The 19,118-nt window shown below is 41.8% G+C and overlaps 1 protein-coding gene across 1 annotated transcript; it reads left to right on the top strand.

The window, feature by feature from the left end:
• The first annotated feature begins 2,191 nt into the window (after positions 1 to 2,191).
• Positions 2,192 to 16,224, top strand: CD2BP2 (CD2 cytoplasmic tail binding protein 2). The gene is made up of 9 exons (XM_068124201.2): positions 2,192 to 2,395; positions 6,664 to 6,769; positions 8,379 to 8,535; positions 10,051 to 10,208; positions 11,382 to 11,496; positions 12,088 to 12,299; positions 12,462 to 12,675; positions 13,263 to 13,354; positions 15,046 to 16,224. Exons 2-9 carry the CDS (start codon positions 6,671 to 6,673, stop codon positions 15,157 to 15,159), a joined length of 1,161 nt encoding a protein of 386 aa, XP_067980302.1. The 5' UTR covers positions 2,192 to 2,395; positions 6,664 to 6,670; the 3' UTR covers positions 15,160 to 16,224.
• The last annotated feature ends 2,894 nt before the right edge of the window (positions 16,225 to 19,118 follow it).

Below are 19,118 nucleotides of genomic sequence, written 5' to 3'. Positions count from 1 at the left end.
TTTTCTTGCCTCTCCTTCTGCGACATTCTCCTTTCCCACGTCACACTATTTGTCCATCCGACTCCCCCCATTACGCAAAGATGCCATCCGCAGCTGTAATTGGGATTAAAAAGAACAATTGAAAAGCAAGACAATAAAATGCAGACAGCATATATAATATATCCACCACATTTTAATGCAGCTCATTCACTCATTGGTGAGTATATCATTACTCATTGGTAAGGAAGGGCTGGTGCTCCTGCCTCACACCTAGCTCGGCTTCACATTGTTGAAACCAAAGCTTTCAGAATCATTGGAATCTCTCGTAATAAAGCTAACTCTGAGGGCCTTTCACTCACTCACCGCAGGCAGGTAGGTGGTCTTTCTGTCTTCTAAGGACTCCTCTACGGCCTAGCTCCCCCAGCTCTGTCCCCCAAATATTCCTACACGTCACACAAGATCTGCCAGCAACCCTCTTATGGTTAAACTGCCAAAATCAACTCTCTATTCACCTTCACTCTTTCATTCCTCTTTTCTCCCACCTCTGGAACAAACTCCCTCACTCTATTCATCCAATCGCACTCCCCCCCAGGTCTTTAAAACAGCTGTTCACCACCATCTCTTATTTTCCCCCATCCAAAACCTTGATCTTTTCTACCCCCGTTAATTCACCCCAGATCCACTTTCTTGAAATACCAACTTCTGTCCTGGAAGTCCTAGCAGTGTCCATGTGTTTTATACCTCTCCCACCCACCCCCTCCTTCCGGTGCCTCTCCCCCCCCCCTTCCCATCCCTCTCTCCCCCTCCCCTTCCCATGCCTCCTCCACCCCTTTCCCATGCCTCCATCCCATGCCTCCTCCCCCCCCCCTTCCCGTGCCTCCTCCCCCCCCTTACCGTGCCTCCTCCCCCCCCCCTCTTCCCGTGCCTCCTCCCCCCCCCTTCCCGTGCCTCCTCCCCCCCCCCCTTCCCGTGCCTCCTCCCCCACCCTTTCAGTGACTCCTCCCCCTCCCCGTCCCGTGCCTCCTCCCCCCTCCCCTTCCCGTGCCTCCTCCCCCCTCCCCTTCGGCCTCCCGCCCTCCACCCAAGCCCTCTCCCTCCCACAGATCTCCCGATGTCCCTGCTCTCAAATGTGGTACTTGTATGCTTCCCTCTCTCTCCCCATCTTGTCTCCCGCTCCCTTTATCTTTTGTTTCATGTGTCAGTTTGTCTTTTTGTCATTAATGTTAGCTCTTACACGAGCCTCGATCTTGTAATTGTATACAAAAAAAAAAAAATGCACTTATCAAATATTAGCCTACCACGTTAGGCTTGGGAAGCAACATAACATACAGCACGGACGGACTCACGCACGCACGGACGGACTCACGCACGCACGGTACAGTGTACTATACAGTGGACATGCAAACAGTGAAACTATTGCGATGACAAACAGAAACAGGAATATCAATATGAGCAGATCGGTTGTCGGATGCAGAAAACCATGTGAAGAACACAAAAACAGCTATACTTCATTCATGGAATGAAATACCGACGCGACTCCCACCGGTTTGCGTTACACAGCTTGAATGAAAGATAAACGTATGACAAATTTGTTTTCACATCACCAAGGCCGTGCTCAACGTGTGGTTGATTTTGAAGAAGAAGATTCATTGGCCGTGACAGAGAAGAAGCAAGCTGTAAGGACTGATAGAATACAATAGTCAATACTGTGTCGAACCCAAATTGAAAACTTTAATTAGACAGTTGTCATAGAAATGGTGGGATTCAGTACGATGGATTTCATTGCAATTATCAAGTCAAATTGGAAAACAATTTTATGTCACAAGTTTTGCGATATTGTTAAAAACAATGTTCTGAAATGGATGACAAATAGAAAAAGGTGGAATACCAGCCGTGATTGATGGTATACACCTCGACTTGGTCGCACTCACAACCACGACGAAACGGAAAATACATAAACAATACTATACGTATATTGAAGCAAAAAAGCATATGAAAAGCAAGTAAAAGATATATAGTAAAAAAATCACAATAAGTATATTGAAAAAAATGAAATTCTTATACATTAAAGTTTAAATCGAAAGTGCGATTCCTCAACTCGAACGTGTATTCTCTTATTGAAATGAATTTTAACTATAAGTAAAACACTGTAATGAATACAAGTAATTTAAAACAGAAATTAATTATAAGACACATAACAGGACAACCAACCACTGTTCGTCAACACACTGTTCGCATTGCATTCTGGGACAGAGCTCCGTACAGTATTTTGTGGCGTCGTTGTGGGAAAGTGTTTTGTATACAGTACTGTACTGAGTTTTGATTTCTCCCTTTATTTTTTAATTTTACTCCTTACTTTTTTTATAAAAAAATTTGTCAGCCGATTGTAAAGGGCAAGACACAAGAAGCGATAGAGGTGAGCGAATTTGGTTTTAGAATCGACATGTCCTTATTTACTACAACGCAGAACACTTAATATAACAAACACTGCCTGTCCAGGACTGTTATAGGAACTGATACATGACTAATATTAATCTGAATTACTTTTAAAAAACTTCACGCATGTTGCTCAACTATTTTCATGGGATTATTGTTATTATTATGTGCCATCCCTCCATGTGGGACTGTACTCCAATCTTGCAAAATAACGTAAAACTAGGACAGCACTCGGTAGAGAGCATACCCCCACCAGGCTATGCAGTTTGTGTTTTGTATCCCACTCATTGGTCAGATATGGATTCGGACCTGAACCAAAATCGAATCGGCTTGTTCTTGTCACTTCCACATCTCATCCACCATGTTTTGTCATAATCCGTCCACAACTTTTTGAGATATCCTGCTATGTATAGTTTTTGGCCCCATCTCTCAATGAAGAAGAATCACTGAAAAAAAGGATTGGATCCAGATCCGGGTCTTCACCAAAATCGAATCAATTCGTCCTTATCATACACTCAACTTGTCCACCAAATTTCATCAGAATCCGTCTATAACTTCTTGAGATATCCTGCTCAGACAGACAGGCAAACAAGCAAAGACATAGACAGACAGGGGTGAAAACACAACCTCCGACCACCTTCAGTGATTTGTGATTTTATGATTTTTAAATCACAACAATCAAATAAACAATCACAAAGTTTTAGAAAATTATTTGTGATTGAATTCCGTGCAAATCCTCTTCAAATTTCAACCTAATCGGATGAGAATTGAGGATTTTAAAAATCGCGCCTTGGTTGTTGGCCTTTGGCCTATTTTGACTTGTTGGCCTATGTTGACCTCAAAAATAATTGGTGGCTGAATTCAGTGATCTGATATGCAAATCCTTTTAAAATTTAAACTCGATCAGATGAAAATTGAGAATTCTAGGAATTCGGCCTATTTTGACCTTTTGACCTCAAATATATTTGGTGGTTGAATTCAGTGACCTGATATGCAAATGCTCTTCAAATTTCAACCTAATCGGATGAAAATTGAGGATTTTTAAAATCGCGCCTCGGTTGTTGGCCTTTGGCCTATTTTGACTTGTTGGCCTATGTTGACCTCAAATATATTTGGTGGTTGAATTCAGTGACCTGATATGAAAATCCTCTTCAAATTTCAACCTAATCGGATGAAAATTGAGGATTTTTAAAATTGCGCCTCGGTTGTTGGCCTTTGGCCTATTTTGACTTGTTGGCCTATGTTGACCTCAAAAATAATTGGTGGCTGAATTCAGTGACCTGATATGCAAATCTTGTTAAAATTTAAACTCGATCAGATGAAAATTGAGAATTCTAGGAAATCGGCCTATTTTGACCTTTTGACCTCAAATATATTTGGTGGTTGAATCCAGTGACCTGATATGCAAATCCTGTTAAATTTCAAGTCAATCGGATGAAAATTGAGGATTTTAGAAATCGGCCTATTTTGACCTTTTGACCTCAAATATATTTGGTGGTTGAATTCAGTGACCTGATATGCAAATCCTTTTAAAATTTAAACTCGATCAGATGAAAATTGAGAATTCTAGGAAATCGGCCTATTTTGACCTTTTGACCTCAAATATATTTGGTGGTTGAATTCAGTGACCTGATATGCAAATCCTGTTAAATTTCAACCTAATCGGATGAAAATTGAGGATTTTAGAAATCGCACCTAAGTTGTTCACCTTTGGCCGATGTTGACCTTTTGGGCTATGTTGACCTCAAAAACAATTGGTGGTTGAATTCAGTGTCTTGATATGTAACTCCATTTCAAGTTCATGGGATGAAAATTGAGGATTTTAGAAATTTGACAAAATTGTTTAACTTTAGCTTATGTTAACCTTTTGATCTCAAAATCAATCTACCATTTTGTGAAGTGTTGTGAAGATTGGTTTATAAAATCGTGATCTGAAGGTGATTGACATACAGACAGACAGAGTCACAGACTAGACCAACCGATATGCTTGTGAATCTTCGATTTTGAAGTAACAAACATAGCCACCGTTCAGTGGCGGAGCTAACAAATTGGGAATAAAATAAAGTACCTTAAATGGTGATTGATCCGCGGTGGAGAGAAGAGAAGCTGACGTTTCGATCCTGGGACCGAGGGTAAGGCCTCTCCTTTGCTCCGACGAAGGGTAAGGCCTCTCCTTTGCTCCGACGAAGGGTAAGGCTCAAAACGTCAATTTCGCTTCTTTCCACGGCGGATCGATCACCATTTTCTATTTTATTTCCTATTTGTTTTAGCTTTTTAAAAGGCAATGCTCCCACAATGGAGCATCAGTTGGATACAATAAGCAAGGGCATCTTCTTCGTTCATATGGAGCACAAGGCTGTGGGAGCGGCTGTGCCGCTGATTCAATGCCCTCTGTTGGTTAGGGCAGGAATTTGGCATTTGTTCGTGGTGCTGGCGATAGCTCGATGAATCTTTGTAAAGGACACCGTGGGATCTTTAACGTCCACCAATGAATGCTGACAGACGGGACGTCCGTTTAATGTCCGACCGAGGAACGCACACACGCGAAACAAGAAAAGACGACGAGACACACGAAGAGATTAGACGTGAGAGACGAAAGGACGACACGAGACAATAATACAAGACACGTGACACAAGAAGAGACATGTGAACAAGAGACGACAAGACGCGACACAATAAGACAAGACAGGACAAAACAAGATCTAAGACGACAAGACATGAGAAGACAAGACACGAGAAGACTAGACATGAGACGACTAGGCAAAACAGAACACGACAAGACAGAGCAAGACACGAGACGACAAGAAATGAGACGAGACGAAACAACAAGACGAGATGACAAGACAAAAGAGAACAAGGCAAGAGAGAACAAGACATTACAGAAGAAGAAAAGACAGAACAAGAAAAGACAGAACAAGACAGAACAAGACAAGACAGAACATGACAAGACAGAACAAGACAAGACGACAAGACATGAGACGAGACGAAACAACAAGACGAGATGACAAGACAAAAGAGAACAAGGCAAGAGAGAACAAGACATTACAGAACAAGACAAGACAGAAGGAGACAAGACAGAACAAGACAAGACAGAACAAGACAAGACAGAACATGACAAGACAGAACAAGACAAGACAGAACAAGAAAAGACAGAACAAGACACGAGACGACAAGAAATGAGATGAGACGAAACAATAAAACGAGATGACAAAATAAAACAGGTCAGAACAAGACAGGATGGAACAAGGCAAGACAGAACAAGACAATAATAATAATAATAATTCATTTATTTATTTTGTATAGCGCTTTTCCAGAAGCCCAAAGGCGCTTTGACAGAGTGGCAAACATAATGCATAACAATACATGAAAACAACAATTGCAAAAAGACAAGAATCAATAGGGAAATATTTAAAGCAAAAGGAGGGAGAAGGAGAAGACATAGTCAGGGGTTAAATGCTGTGGGTTGAATGTTGAATGCAGTGTTGAACAGGTGGGTCTTTAGTGATGTTTTGAATGTGGTGAGTGAGGAGGAGTCTCTGATGGTGTGAGGTAGTGAGTTCCAGAGGGTGGGAGCAGCGATGGAGAAGGCCCTGTCCCCCCAGGATCTGAATTTGGTCCGGATGGAGGGGGTCAGGAGGTTGGTACCAGCAGAGCGGAGGTTGCGGGTGGGAGTGTGTCTGGAGAGGAGGTCAGCCAGGTAGGATGGGGCCAGGTTATGGAGGGCTTTGTATGTCAAGAGGAGGATTTTGTACTGGATTCTCTGGGGGATGGGGAGCCAGTGAAGCTTGTAAAGGACGGGGGTGATGTGGTCACGGGTCCGGGAATGGGTGAGTGCAATGGGTCCGGAAATGGACAGAACATGAACAAGACAAGACAGAACAAGACAAGACAGAACAAGACAAGACAGAACAAGACAAGACAGAACAAGACAAGACAGAACAAGACAAGACAAGACAGAACAAGATAAGACAAGACAGAAAAAGGCCCCTTTTCTTTCTGCTGTTCCTTTGTTATGTTGCATCCTGCTCCGTTCTTCTATCTTGCTCTTCCACGAGCCTTGACTCTGTATACAAGACACAGTGCTGCTCAGTACTCTGCCGAGTTCACTTAACATCACAAATGGTTGCGTGAACATCTTATGACATGACCACACGATGGATCATCAGCTGCTGATATCTTCAGGGTTTTGGATTTGGAGAGGGTTGTAACAATGATTTCATTTCTCTGTGACTGTCGTTCATGCTCCAGCCCAACAATGTTGAAACGAAAAGTTCGGTTTGAGGCCCAGTTGAAGCAGGACGACGAACAACATGAAGAAAAGGCAGAAGAAGAGCTGGATCTGCAACTTAAACGAGTAAGAGTCCTTGTATGTTAACCGCATACTGTAATTTGTTTTTATTTTACATTAATCTAAAGATTGTAATGGAGCTTACACTTGTATGACGTAAAGGACTAAGATATGAGGAGACATCGGTGTTCTTTTACAAAAATTACATGACATCTGGTATGCGGGATTTGAACCTGGGTTCCTTACATTGTGATCTGGAGGTTCCGAGGGTAAAAAGACCGGACCGACCAATCTCTCCATTTCATCAGTACAGTACATTATTCTGTTAGCTGCACAACAGAATAACATCCTGATGGAATAGAAAGATTGTGACAGATGTAAATGCTGCTCTTTAGCATTACATGCACTTGGGGGTTTGTCATTGTGCCATTCCAGCAGTCAGGATTTGAACCTGCAGATGCCAGATTACATTCAGGAAGCTCAGCCTATTTATTAACATACAACCCTTCAATGATTGTACTTTTTTTTTTTTTTTGTATACTGATTCGAGGCTCGTGAAAGAGCTAACATTTATTCTACAAACAAATCAACCAGACAAACAAAACATACAAAAAGAGGGAGCGGAAGACAAGATGGGGAGAGGAGGGGAAGCACACAAACACAACACCTGAGAGCAGGGAGAAGCGCGGGAGGGAGAGGGCCTGGGGGGAGGAGGCGTGAACACAAGGAGACCAAGGACTTCCAGGACAGAAGTTGGTATTTCAAAAAAGTGTAGGATTTGGGGTGAAATTAGCGGGGGTAGAAAAGATCAAGGTTTTGGATGGGGGAAGATCCAAAAGTACTTGCCCAAGCAAGGGTACTATTCATACATGCCCAAGGTAATGGATATGGTGCATTGTTGGGTACCTGTATTGTAGATATGGCACTTTCATTGTATGGCACATTGTATGATATGGCACATTGTATGATATGGTGCCACCCATGATAATCATACATGCCCAAGGTACTATTCATACATGCCCAAGGCAAGTACCCAAGATCCAAAAGTACTTGGGTACTTGCCCAAGCAAGGGTACTATTCATGCATGTACACTGTACAGGTATCCATGTGCTGGGATTGTGGATATAGTGCTTGCTGGGTACCTGTATTGTAGATATGGCACTTTCAGGGTACCTGTATTGTAGATATGGTGCTTGCTGGATACCTGTATTGTAGATTTGGTACTAGCTGGGTATATGTATTATGGATATGGAGCTTGCTGGGTGCATGTTCTGTATTGTGGATATGGGGGTGGCTGAGGGAGCAGCTGTGCCGCTGATACAATGCCCTCTGTTGGTTAGGGCAGGAATTTGGCATTTGTTCGTGGTGCTGGCGATAGCTCGATCAATCATTGTGAAGGACACCGTGGGATCTTTAACGTCCACCAATGAATGCTGGCAGACGGGACATCCGTTTAATGTACAAGCGAGGGACGCACACACGCGAAACAAAAAAAAGACGACGAGACACAAGAAGAGATGAGACGCGAGAGCCGACATGAGACGATGAGACAAGACATGTCTTGTGGATATAGCGCTTGCTGTATTATGTTACAAAAACCAAACTATAAGTGAATGCATCCATTGCAAAGAGCCCCGGATTATTGAGATTTATATCAAATGGACCTTTTTGCAGGATGGAAGTAAAAGGGCGGTTACAGGAGCAGGCAGCAGGTTCAAAGCCAAACATTCACTTGATAGTGATGAGGAAGAGGAGGATGATGAGGAAGGGGCGATGGGGAGAGGGACATCATCATCCAACTACTCCATCTTGAACATCGATGACATAGACGGTAAGCACTACTCAGGTATATCTACCTTGTATGTATATCAATCTACCCTGTGTCCATTTATATTTGTGTCCTTGTCTTTGTCTTTGTCTTTGCCCCTCGGTTTATTACCCTGTGCATGTGAAGCAAAATGTGCAGTTAAGCAATTGGTTCGTGTCCGTCCGTTTGTCTCTGTCTCTCTGTAAACGTCCGTTTATGATCGAGGAACAACTTATTTCAATTGAATGATCAATTTTGAACACAAATCGGAACATGAATCTGAAAACAAACATGTAGTTTAGCACTGCTTTGTCTCTGAATTCGTCCCGATCACGCATGTGCAGAGAGGAGTGAGATCATCTGTAAGCGGTGAAGCCGCGTCAGTATTTGGCTATGTCTGGCCGTCTGTCAAAAATGAAGAAGAACCTTTCCAACCCACCTTGTTTTATTCTAAAGGGTTATACAGGGTATTTGTTTTTTTGTTTTTTGTATACAAGATCGAGGCTCGTGAAAGAGCTAATTGGGTAACTGTAATGGGTTCTTAAAGGTATTTCTAAAGGGTAAATCTAAAGGGTAATTCTAATAGGTTCTAAAGGGTAATTCTGAAAGGTAATTCTCATGGGTTTACTTCGTTTTTAGGCTTTGCCTATTTCATATTAAAAATGCCAAACTGAGCCGCTTCCTTTGGACACAGGCGCAATTTTTTTTACTCTGCCTACCTGGCAGGACGCCATTACATCCGGCCCATGAAAGCCGACACTACTATTGCCAACCTATGGTTGGTTACCCCTGCTCTATCTTTTTTAAAAGCCGAGCGAAGCAGCATATGTTTCTTTGGTACGACTCAGCTGGGGTTCAAACCACTGACCTCAGACTCGGAGTGGACGCTCGATCCAATACACCACCAGGTTTCGTTGAATTATAAATAGTGCGTGAACAAAAATACAAGGTTTTAACAACCCTCTTTTTTGGATCAAAACAATGCCTCCTTCACTTTAACTTGTCATAAAATGAAACAAACTTATTGCCCATATGGCAACAAACATCGAAGAAGAAGAAACCAAATACTGCTCAGACCAGGTGTTCTTGAATCTGCTGCGTTATTGCCACTTATCCCTTCTTTTGTTGGAGTGCAGACATGGTGTGTAGGAAAAAGGGGCAACACAATAATTATGGATGTGTAGAAACGTCTCAGCATTGCTCTGAGACTATTTGACGTTGCACCGACAACTTCCAATACACTCGAACAAGTTTGGCACCTGCTCCACCAACGTAATGATATGGTGTTCTCTTTGTCTCCATCTCTGTTTGTTTTTTTGTCTTAAAGTTTTATTAATACTGGCAAACCATATAATAACAGCCAATTGATATAGTCTCGTGGGCTTGAGAGATTCCATGGCCACTGGTCGTATGAAATGGCTGGACAAAATGGCGCTACAGGGACAGATTTGGCCTGACGCTCACATTAGTGGATAAGCTAATGTTTGCTTGTTTTAATTTTTTGTCATTTATTTCCTGTTTACCTCTTCTGATTGACAGGGCAGGAGAATGAGACGTTGACGAGTGATGGTGGGGTTCCCATCACTCCTTTTAACCTGAAGGAGGAGATGGACGAGGGACATTTTGATTGTGAAGGAAATTACTTTGCGAAAAAGGAGTCTTTGATTCGGGATAACTGGCTGGACAATATCAACTGGGTAAGTGTGAGGTAATGAATGAACAAAAGTACAGGAGAATGCAAGAACACTGGATGGATATGTGAGAGGCACGGTGATTCAACCAATGCATTATTTATTTACGAGGCCGCACTCTCAAGTATCAATAAACTTTCGGCCCTTTTGTTGAATTCGCTTTTCTAATGGACTTAATCATCAATGTGTTTGCTGATGAGAGTTGCTAAGAACTGGGTTTAAACAAATAAATAAATGTCTGCAAGAGGCAGCCAATAATATGTAATGCAATCGTTTTCTATATTTTAAGCTAAATTATACTTTCAGACAACATGCCTCAAGGTAACCTTTGTTTCTGCTTTATAAAAGGTCCACAACTTATTATAGTCAGTTTATGATTGACGACAACTTATTTAAATCGAATGTTATATTTTGAACACAAATTGGAGCGTGAATAGGAAAACGAGTCTTTCGTTTTACCATACCTTGGCTCTGAATTCGTCCTGACCACACATGTGCAGGAGTTAGGTAAAAAAAAAATTTAGTGGTTAAACCGCTTCAATATTTGGCGATGTCCTTCCTTCCATCCGTCCATCAAAAATTAAGAAGAGGAACCTTTCCAACCCACCATGTTTAATTTGAAAGTGTTCCAAAGTGTTTCGTTTGTTTCGAGGCTTTGCCTATTTCATATTTAAAATGCCAAACTGAACCGCTTTCTTCGGACACGGGTGCGATTTTGTTTACAAAGTCTGCCTGTCTGGTAGTAAAATAAAATTTTAAGTCATTCCAAACAGAAAACTTACTGTTTTAAGGATGTCATAATGGGCACAAACAACAGGCATGAATAACTAATGAAATGTGTTAGATCGGGTGATGTAATAGGCACTGCGGAAATGGCGGTAAAACCAGAATTAATTTGTTTGTACGACTTTTACAATCTTTATTTTATTTATATAGTTATATGCCTTCATAATACTTCCAAGAACCTCCAGTTTTGCAGTACTCCAATTTTAATTTATATATATATATACATATATACAAGGTGGTGTTCGGGACTGCTTCTGGACTACTTCAATAGCAATAAACTTTCAGATTTTTTTAAACGATCGTTAAAATCAATATTTTATTAAAATTGAAGTAACATTGTGCGGGGTGTCGTGTCCTACGAAGTCTCTCGTTCCTCCTATTTCCGTTTTGAAGATGAACGTGAAGGAACGCCCAGTGCCTGCCGAAGATAAATGCGATTCGGATGATGAGGAAATTGAAGTGGATGAGCAAAGGATCTTGTCAGCCATATTGTCTCATCTGAAGCCAGGTTTGTCAGTGTGGTGTCTTTTGAGGTATGAAAACCATGTAAGGTGTTACAAGTGTGCTGTTTAAAGAAATTGGTTTGAGGTGAAACTACAATGGAAAAAGATCCCCATGCAATCGACTTGTTGTTTTTTTAAAGCCAAGGTGCATAGAAATAAGCCAATCACGTATGCAGGGTTTATGCACTCACTAACTTGTGCCCACAAGTTTTGAATTGTGGTGATCAAACATACTTCAAATGTTCTCAATAGGTCAGGCTTCGGTCTAGAGCAACACCAATATGTTTTGAGTAAGGCTCACTGTGGACCTCTCAACCATAGAAAGTCACTTTCAATCAGGCATTTGCACACCGGTTATTCAAATGCAAATCACCAACCACGGCCTTGGATGAATTCTAACGAAGCCGCCAGTTTTTGTATGAACTGTACCCACAAATTAATCATTTGTATTTTTGAAAAAGAATTAGAGCAAAGATGATGGCAAGCCATTGCAAATCCCCACGACTTCCCACCTAAAGCAAAGTTGAAAGATGGCAAAGAGTTCCACTAGGAATTTTGTATCAAATTTTGAGTTTTTTCTTTAACTTTCTTCTTAGGTGAATCAGTAGCAAGAACAATCCAGCGCCTTGGTGGAGTTAAAACGAGGGGCCAAGAAAAAAAGAAAGCGAAACAAAATAAAATTGGTGATAAAAGCACTTCCAAAGAGGACTCACCAGATCCAAAAAGAAGAAGAGTCCAACAGGAGGAAGGACAGGATACTCCCTCAGAGAAGTCAAAGGAGGAAGAAGAGAAAGAGCAGTTGTTGGAAGTGAGTAAAATGTTCAGTTGATGTTAACTTTTACCTTTTTTCCTGTTTGATTGTATCTTGTTAATTTTTTAACCGTCATCTTTCCTCTTCTTCTACCCCCCATTTCCCCTTCCCCTTCCTCATTTCTGTTCAGCACTTCTAATAACAAGTCTCTGTTTCCAGCTCACAGGCCTGGCAAATGAGCTCATCCAAGCCGGATATTATGAAATATATCAGGACACTCAGGAGAAGATATCTCACCGCCTACGTGTATTGGGAGCCTCCAAGAGAAACGGGAATGCAGAAAAGGGGCCTTCAGTACAAGCCGTGGATACTCTAGATATGTTTGCTGAGGATGAGAAAATGTCAACAGAAGTGAAGAAGAGAGAAAGACCCGGTGAGAATTAGAAGTGGGGTTTGCGATTATAGTTAATCAAAGCCATGCTTTCTCACACAGAGTTTGCACAGTCCTTGAAACTCCTTGAAATTCCTGGAAAAATACAAAAGCATTTTCCAGTACTGGAAAGTCCTAAAAAGGTTGTCCAAGTCCTTGAAACTCCTGTACAAATATAAAGATTGTGCAAATAGAATATCCAAGAAAATTGTGCAATTATAGAGAATCTGCAGGCCCCTGGTTGGAATTGTTAATTCCGTTGCCGGCTTCTTTAAGAGAACGCTACCAATTATGACCTTTCCCTGGGATTTACCATGAAAGCCACACTGAAATGGCTTCACGCATTTAATGGAATAACAGCAAACAAACAAGGTTTAATTCATATTCTTGTGGTTTATTCTGACGTCACTTGTTACATAAAACATTTGCATTAAAGGTCCTGGAAAACAACTTGTTGTCCTGAAAAACTCCTGTAAATTTGGTCTTCCATGACTGAACATGCTCATGCTCTGCCCACCTCCACCTGTTAACCATGTGAATATGCTCATGTTTTTCCCCTCTCTGCCCGCTCCTCTTTTATTTGTCCTCAGAACTACAATCGGAAGAGGTTCAGTGGGAATTCAAATGGGAAAATACGGATTCTGCAGAAATATATGGACCCTTCAGCAGTGAACAAATGCAGGTGAGTTTGCTGTTTGTAATTTGTAAAATAAGAAAAAGAAGGGATGAGGAGGTGATGAGGATTTGTTTTCTTTTCCACTAAACAATCTAAGGTGTATGTACGTATATGACAAGCATTAGGTGATGTCATCGTCCTTACACCAGAATTGCAAGAGCATGAGTACACAATGGACAGTAAATGGGATTTGAACCTGCAATAGGAAGAAGCATGAGGTTGTGCTCGGTTAATTTGTCTAAAAGGAGAAGCGACCGTCCATCACGCTTTATCCTAAAGGGTTCCTGCTGTTGTAGAATAATAAGATGATACCCTTGCAAAGCTAATAATTGGTTTACTTGGAACAAAGTTTGGTGTCTGTTTCATTATAAAAATTCCTGTTTTAAAAACCTTTCTTTCTGGGAGAAGAGGAAGAAGCAGGATTTGACCAATGGTACGATGGCAGGAATCCTTTGGAATAAAAGTGATGGACGCATACGAAATTACATATAGTAATACTTCTCGAGGTAACAATAGTACACTGTTATACCAACAACAACAATGTGTTTTAAAAGATCTTTTTTTCGTGTTTCAGTTCATTTTACATGCAATGTGCTTGTGAAGTACAACATGCTCCTTTTTTATTAAACACGTCAGCGAAATGACGGGTAGGCCCAGCTAGTTAGCATAATAAATACATGAGGGGTGTTAACATATGTGGAGGTGATGATAAACGAGTCGGTCGGAATGGAATCAAAAGCGGGTTTTTATTTCATTTATTTATTAGACGTAATCGTAAGTGAAGTTACACTGCAGGTGAAATGCAGAGGGAAAGGTCATGACATCACACAGCCAATTGACTGGAGTGACTCCTTGCATATCGGATACGGGTCTCTGTCTGCTTGTCAATCCTTGCGAGGGGAATGGAAGCGAAACAATGTGGTTTTAAAATTGACCAGACTTTCCAGCCTTTTCTAAAATTGGCCATATTTTCTACTCTTGAGCCTGGTGTTGGCTTCGTTAGGGTGCTGGCTTGGGATCCTAGGATCCTGAGTCTGAATCCTGGTCGATCGTTGAATTAACGCCAGGGGGGGTTGACTCAGCCTGTCATCCTTCCGAGGTCGGCAAATTGAGTACCAGCTTGCTGGGATGAATGTGCCGGTGTGTGCTCCGTTTTAGAATAGGTACACCGTATCCCTACATGTCGTAAGAGGCGACTAAAGGGTTGGAGTCAGGAAGGGCATCTGGCCATAAAAACATTGCCTCAAAAAGGAAACCATGATGACCGTCATGGAGCCCGCAAGGCCAACCCCCGCTCTAGCAGGGAAAATGGCCTAAAAAAGGGAATTTATTTTCTACTCTTGAATCAATCAAACACAAAATACAAGAAACATTATGACAACAGTGGAGGAACCTAAATAAGAGGACAGTTTGTAAAATTTCCAGTCATTTACCTTCCCTTTTGTCCCGTACCCCCTTCTTAAGTTCTGCTCAATCTTTGGTTTGTTCACTTTTGAACACAGTCTCAATTATTCAGAGGAATCTGAAAGGAAAGGGGGGTTTGGGGTGAGTTGGTTAGGCATATGTTTACAATCCGCTGAAGTTGGTGAACCTCTCAATAGCTTCCAGTCATCCATCGGTGATTTTGCTTACGAAAATGTTCCTAATTCTCTTTCTCTGTCCCTCTCTTGTCACCCCATCCCCTCTTATCCTTGCAGGAGTGGGTGCAGGAAGGATATTTTAAAGACGGAGTTTACTGCAGAAAGACGGGGCAATCAGATGCTCCCTTCTATATATCGCGTCGAATCGATTTTGAACTTTATTCAGGGTAGCTCACAAAATGACGACATTTACAGTTCAGATTGAAAAGTTTCATTTGTATTAAACAACATTGTATTCATGAAATATGAACAATATTCTTGGAGATCTGTAGAAAACAACTTGTGAAGACCATCAAGTCCTCATCGAGATGGGCGCCACCGTCTTCGCCCTCAGCCCTGTGAGAATGTGTTGCCTTTGTGTAAAAATCTTCTCGTCCCCGTAGAAAATAATCCCATGATTCTCCATTATTTTGGAGAATCTTATTCCCAGATTATTTTGGCTCCATGAGCAGGCCATGCCATTCAACTTTGAAAGTTTCGACAAATGGGGAGATCTTCAAAAGATTCATTGAGAAAGTGAGGAACGCCTCTCGCAGGCAAGGGTAGTTTCATCATCCCGCACGGCCCAACGTGTACCTGTCTTGTTCAAAGTAAAGTTTTGAAGTGTCGTTTACTGAAATAGCATCCTTCACCATCTGACTCTCATTGAGTTAATGGGCAACCTTTAACCACCATGCCCAAAAAAGTACTGAACAGATTTTCTTCCCCAATGGTCTCTTCATATTTCATATGATGTGTGGGCCTAACGCTCGCTGCTTGCAAACCCGTGAAGTAAGGAAAAGTCTTCATTTTGTGGGCCACCCAGTACCTGGAAACAGGCCTATGTAAGGCCACCCAGTACCTGGTACTAGGCCTATGTAAGGCCACCCAGTACCTGGTACTAGGCCTATGTAAGACCACCCAGTACCTGGGACTAGGCCTATGTAGGGCCACCCAGTATCTGGGACCAGGCGTATGTAGTGAAATGTTTTTCAAAAATTTTTATGCAAGTGCAACCAGCTTTGCTCATCTTCATCTACAGCAAGATATTCTGTTTAGGCCGTGACTTTGACTTTGGAATGATTATCCTGTTATTTTAATAACTTGCGGTGATTGGACAAATGCTTATTATTATGTAATAATTTGGGTTTTGGAGTTCAATACTTTTTTTTGGCTTTATGGTCTTTCTTGATATTCTTTTTTGGGGGAAGCGGGAGGGATTCAGTAATGTTTGTGAAGTAAATCTGGTACAATTTACTCTAATCTTTTTGGATTGAATCTTCCCTCATCAAATAGTTCCCTTTTAAAATGTAACATCAGATATTGATGAAACGACATGCCGCTCAGCCGTTCTAGTCAAGCATACGCTTGGTCGTGTTGTACCTGGGAGTACTTTGATAGGTTTAGTGTCAACATGCTCTTTGTGAAAGACCATTTGAGATGTATCCATGGTATATGTTATTCAACTCTCCATGTCAAGGCTGGAGTACCCCAACGCAGTATCTTGGGCCTCGTCTTCTTGTTCTTCGTCATCAACGATCTCTCTGACTCCCTGAAAAATCCTGCCCATCACTTTACTGACGATTCCACCATCTGCCATATCATTACCCACTCTTCAGACAGGCAGCAGCCTCTTCCCTCTCTGCAGACCTTCATAGAATCAGAAGCTGATCCAACATTTGGAATATGTCTTTGAATCCTGACATATTCCACACACTCACCCTGTCTCTCTGAAAGGACCGTCTGACAAACCCTCCCATCTACTTCTTAAAGAAACCACTTCAAGGAGGTTGCCACTCAAACTTTTGCGCCTCACCATCAGCCATGTTCTGTCTTGGGCAGACGATATTTTCAACCTCAGCAGTACACAAAGAAAGCTCATCCATTTTCACTCAAACCGGAAGTGCTCTTATGACTTCCATGTCAAACACAAAGATCACTTGCATTGTAGCTGGAGCACATACATTACATCTCCACCCTTACAAAAAAGTGCCCAAAGTAGATCTTTTGAATAATTTCATGTTGGAAACAATTCAGGATAACAACCTGCTCTCCCTTGAATGATACCGTTTTCAACAGCCAGTTCTTCGCGACAGCTCCAGAACCCTCTAAGGGGCTCTGCTTTGTCGTTGCACTCAGGCCAACCATTGATTGTCATGGAGTCAACTAAGATAAGGACCAAATTTGGTGCAACGCAACAGGACAGCAAGGTCCCATGGGGTTGTGCTCCCCACCTGGATGCACCCCTACAGAGGGAGTAAAAGGAGGGTTTTGCCCCAAACATTGGTATTTCATTCAAAAAATCTTCTTCTCAGACAACGCCAAACAGATTCAGACCAAACTCGCCACGAGGCATTGGGACCATGCACTAACCTTAAGTTGTGCTTTCCATGGCTGTATCTCCCCTGGAAAGTGGCCCAGGTGCTCCCTCCACTCATCTCTCATATTCATTAAAACATATTTTCGTCACAAACTACATGATTGATATGGACCAAATTTGGTGTGATCCATCAGAACGGTTAGGTCTTATGGGGTTGTGCTCCCCATCTGGATCTGCCCCTATAATAGGTTGGCTGAAAAGGGGTGTTGCACCTCAAATTCAGGTAATTTGTATAAAAATCTTCTCAAAAACAGTAGGGAAATAACCACCAGTCACCCATGGGGCTATTTCTTATAATAGGGTAGTTTCAGCCTTGACACAAAAGTTGTCAGCAGCTTCCAATTCTTCAATAAATCGGTTCAATGTGTAGTCCGGATCTTTGTTCTGCACATCAGTCAGGGTCCATCGGTTGTACTTTGGAAATCCATGTTCCCCTACCTGTAAAAGGGTATGTGAGACTTCATTCTCAGCAGAAATGTTCTTCACAGCGAAGTAAAACTCCAAATGTTGTTGGAAGAATCGAAAAAGAGTTGGCAAGGTTATACCGAGGAATAACTAGAACGGGACTTAGTGGAGCTCATACCGAAGCCAGGCTGAACAGTTTACTTTTTTTATCCCACTGATAGGCCGGATCTGGATCTGGACCTCAACCAAAATCTAATCAGCTTGTTATTGTCACTCAAATCATCCACCAGGTTTTGGCATAATCCATCCACGTTTTAAAATATCGTGCTATATATCGTTTTTGACCCCATCTATCAATAGTGAAGAAATCACTTTTTAAAAATTATAGGATCTGGATCTGCATCTTAACCAAAATCAAATCAATTCATCCTCGTCTCACACCGAACATGTCCACTGGCTGAATCCATCCAAACTTTTTGAGATATCCTGCTCACAGACAGGCAAGAAAGATGTCGTGCATGGCATGATACTTGTGAAATCCAAACAAACAACATGCTTCCAGGTTTTGATTAGTAAACCAATTCAGTGACCCAATATGCAAATTATGTTCAACCTAGCAGAGTACCCACCCTTTGTGTGGGTAGAGATTGCACATGACTTGCTGAAAAATTATAGTCTGTGGATTGCAAGAAGACTTATAGATGTTTGAGTGGTGTGCATTTAAATGGGGGTCTGACAGGGCGATAGGGCTCTACAAGGGTCTTGATGGGCCAAAAGATCTAAATGGTATTTTCCAATAGTAATTAGGGTCTAAAGGTCGAAGGCCCAAGGGGTCTAAAAGTCTTAAGGAGTCTTGAATATGTCCAAAGGGTCGAAAAGGTTTAAAATATTGTCGTGTCACCCAGCGATGAATACCACTGGATGACGGAAAGCCGAAACGGTCCTTAATTTCCGAGGCGAGCGGCCGAATAATGTAAGGCGGTTATTTTTATGGCGCGCGCGGGACAGAAGGCAACGAGACGTTTATCTATACGAAGCACACGGGTTTAATCCAAACCCACAACGAATAAACAACAACAAATAAAATGCAACAATAATTAATTTAATGAGAATCAAAGGTGAAATAAAGTTGTGGTGAAAAACTAATTGAAACTCCTACTTTGAGGATCCTCCACTCAGACACAGAAACGGACACACAGGGGAAAATAAAATAAAATGTTTCCTTTTCGTGCCGACCTTATCTGTCTCCAAATGGGTATCTTCAGCGAGTGGTGGCGATGGTCAAGTTTAGCCCTTCCTGCGCATGAGTGAACAAGATGGTGACAGCCGACGAAGGCGCCAAGGGTGTAAGGCGAAAACGGTCCCT

The sequence above is a fragment of the Myxine glutinosa genome, unplaced genomic scaffold (genome assembly GCF_964187855.1).
Source record: "Myxine glutinosa unplaced genomic scaffold, kmMyxGlut1.1 SCAFFOLD_3515, whole genome shotgun sequence".
NCBI classification, from domain to species: Eukaryota; Metazoa; Chordata; class Myxini; order Myxiniformes; family Myxinidae; genus Myxine; species Myxine glutinosa.
Note: the sequence above shows the minus strand (reverse complement) of the source record. Positions and strands in the feature narration are given on the sequence as shown.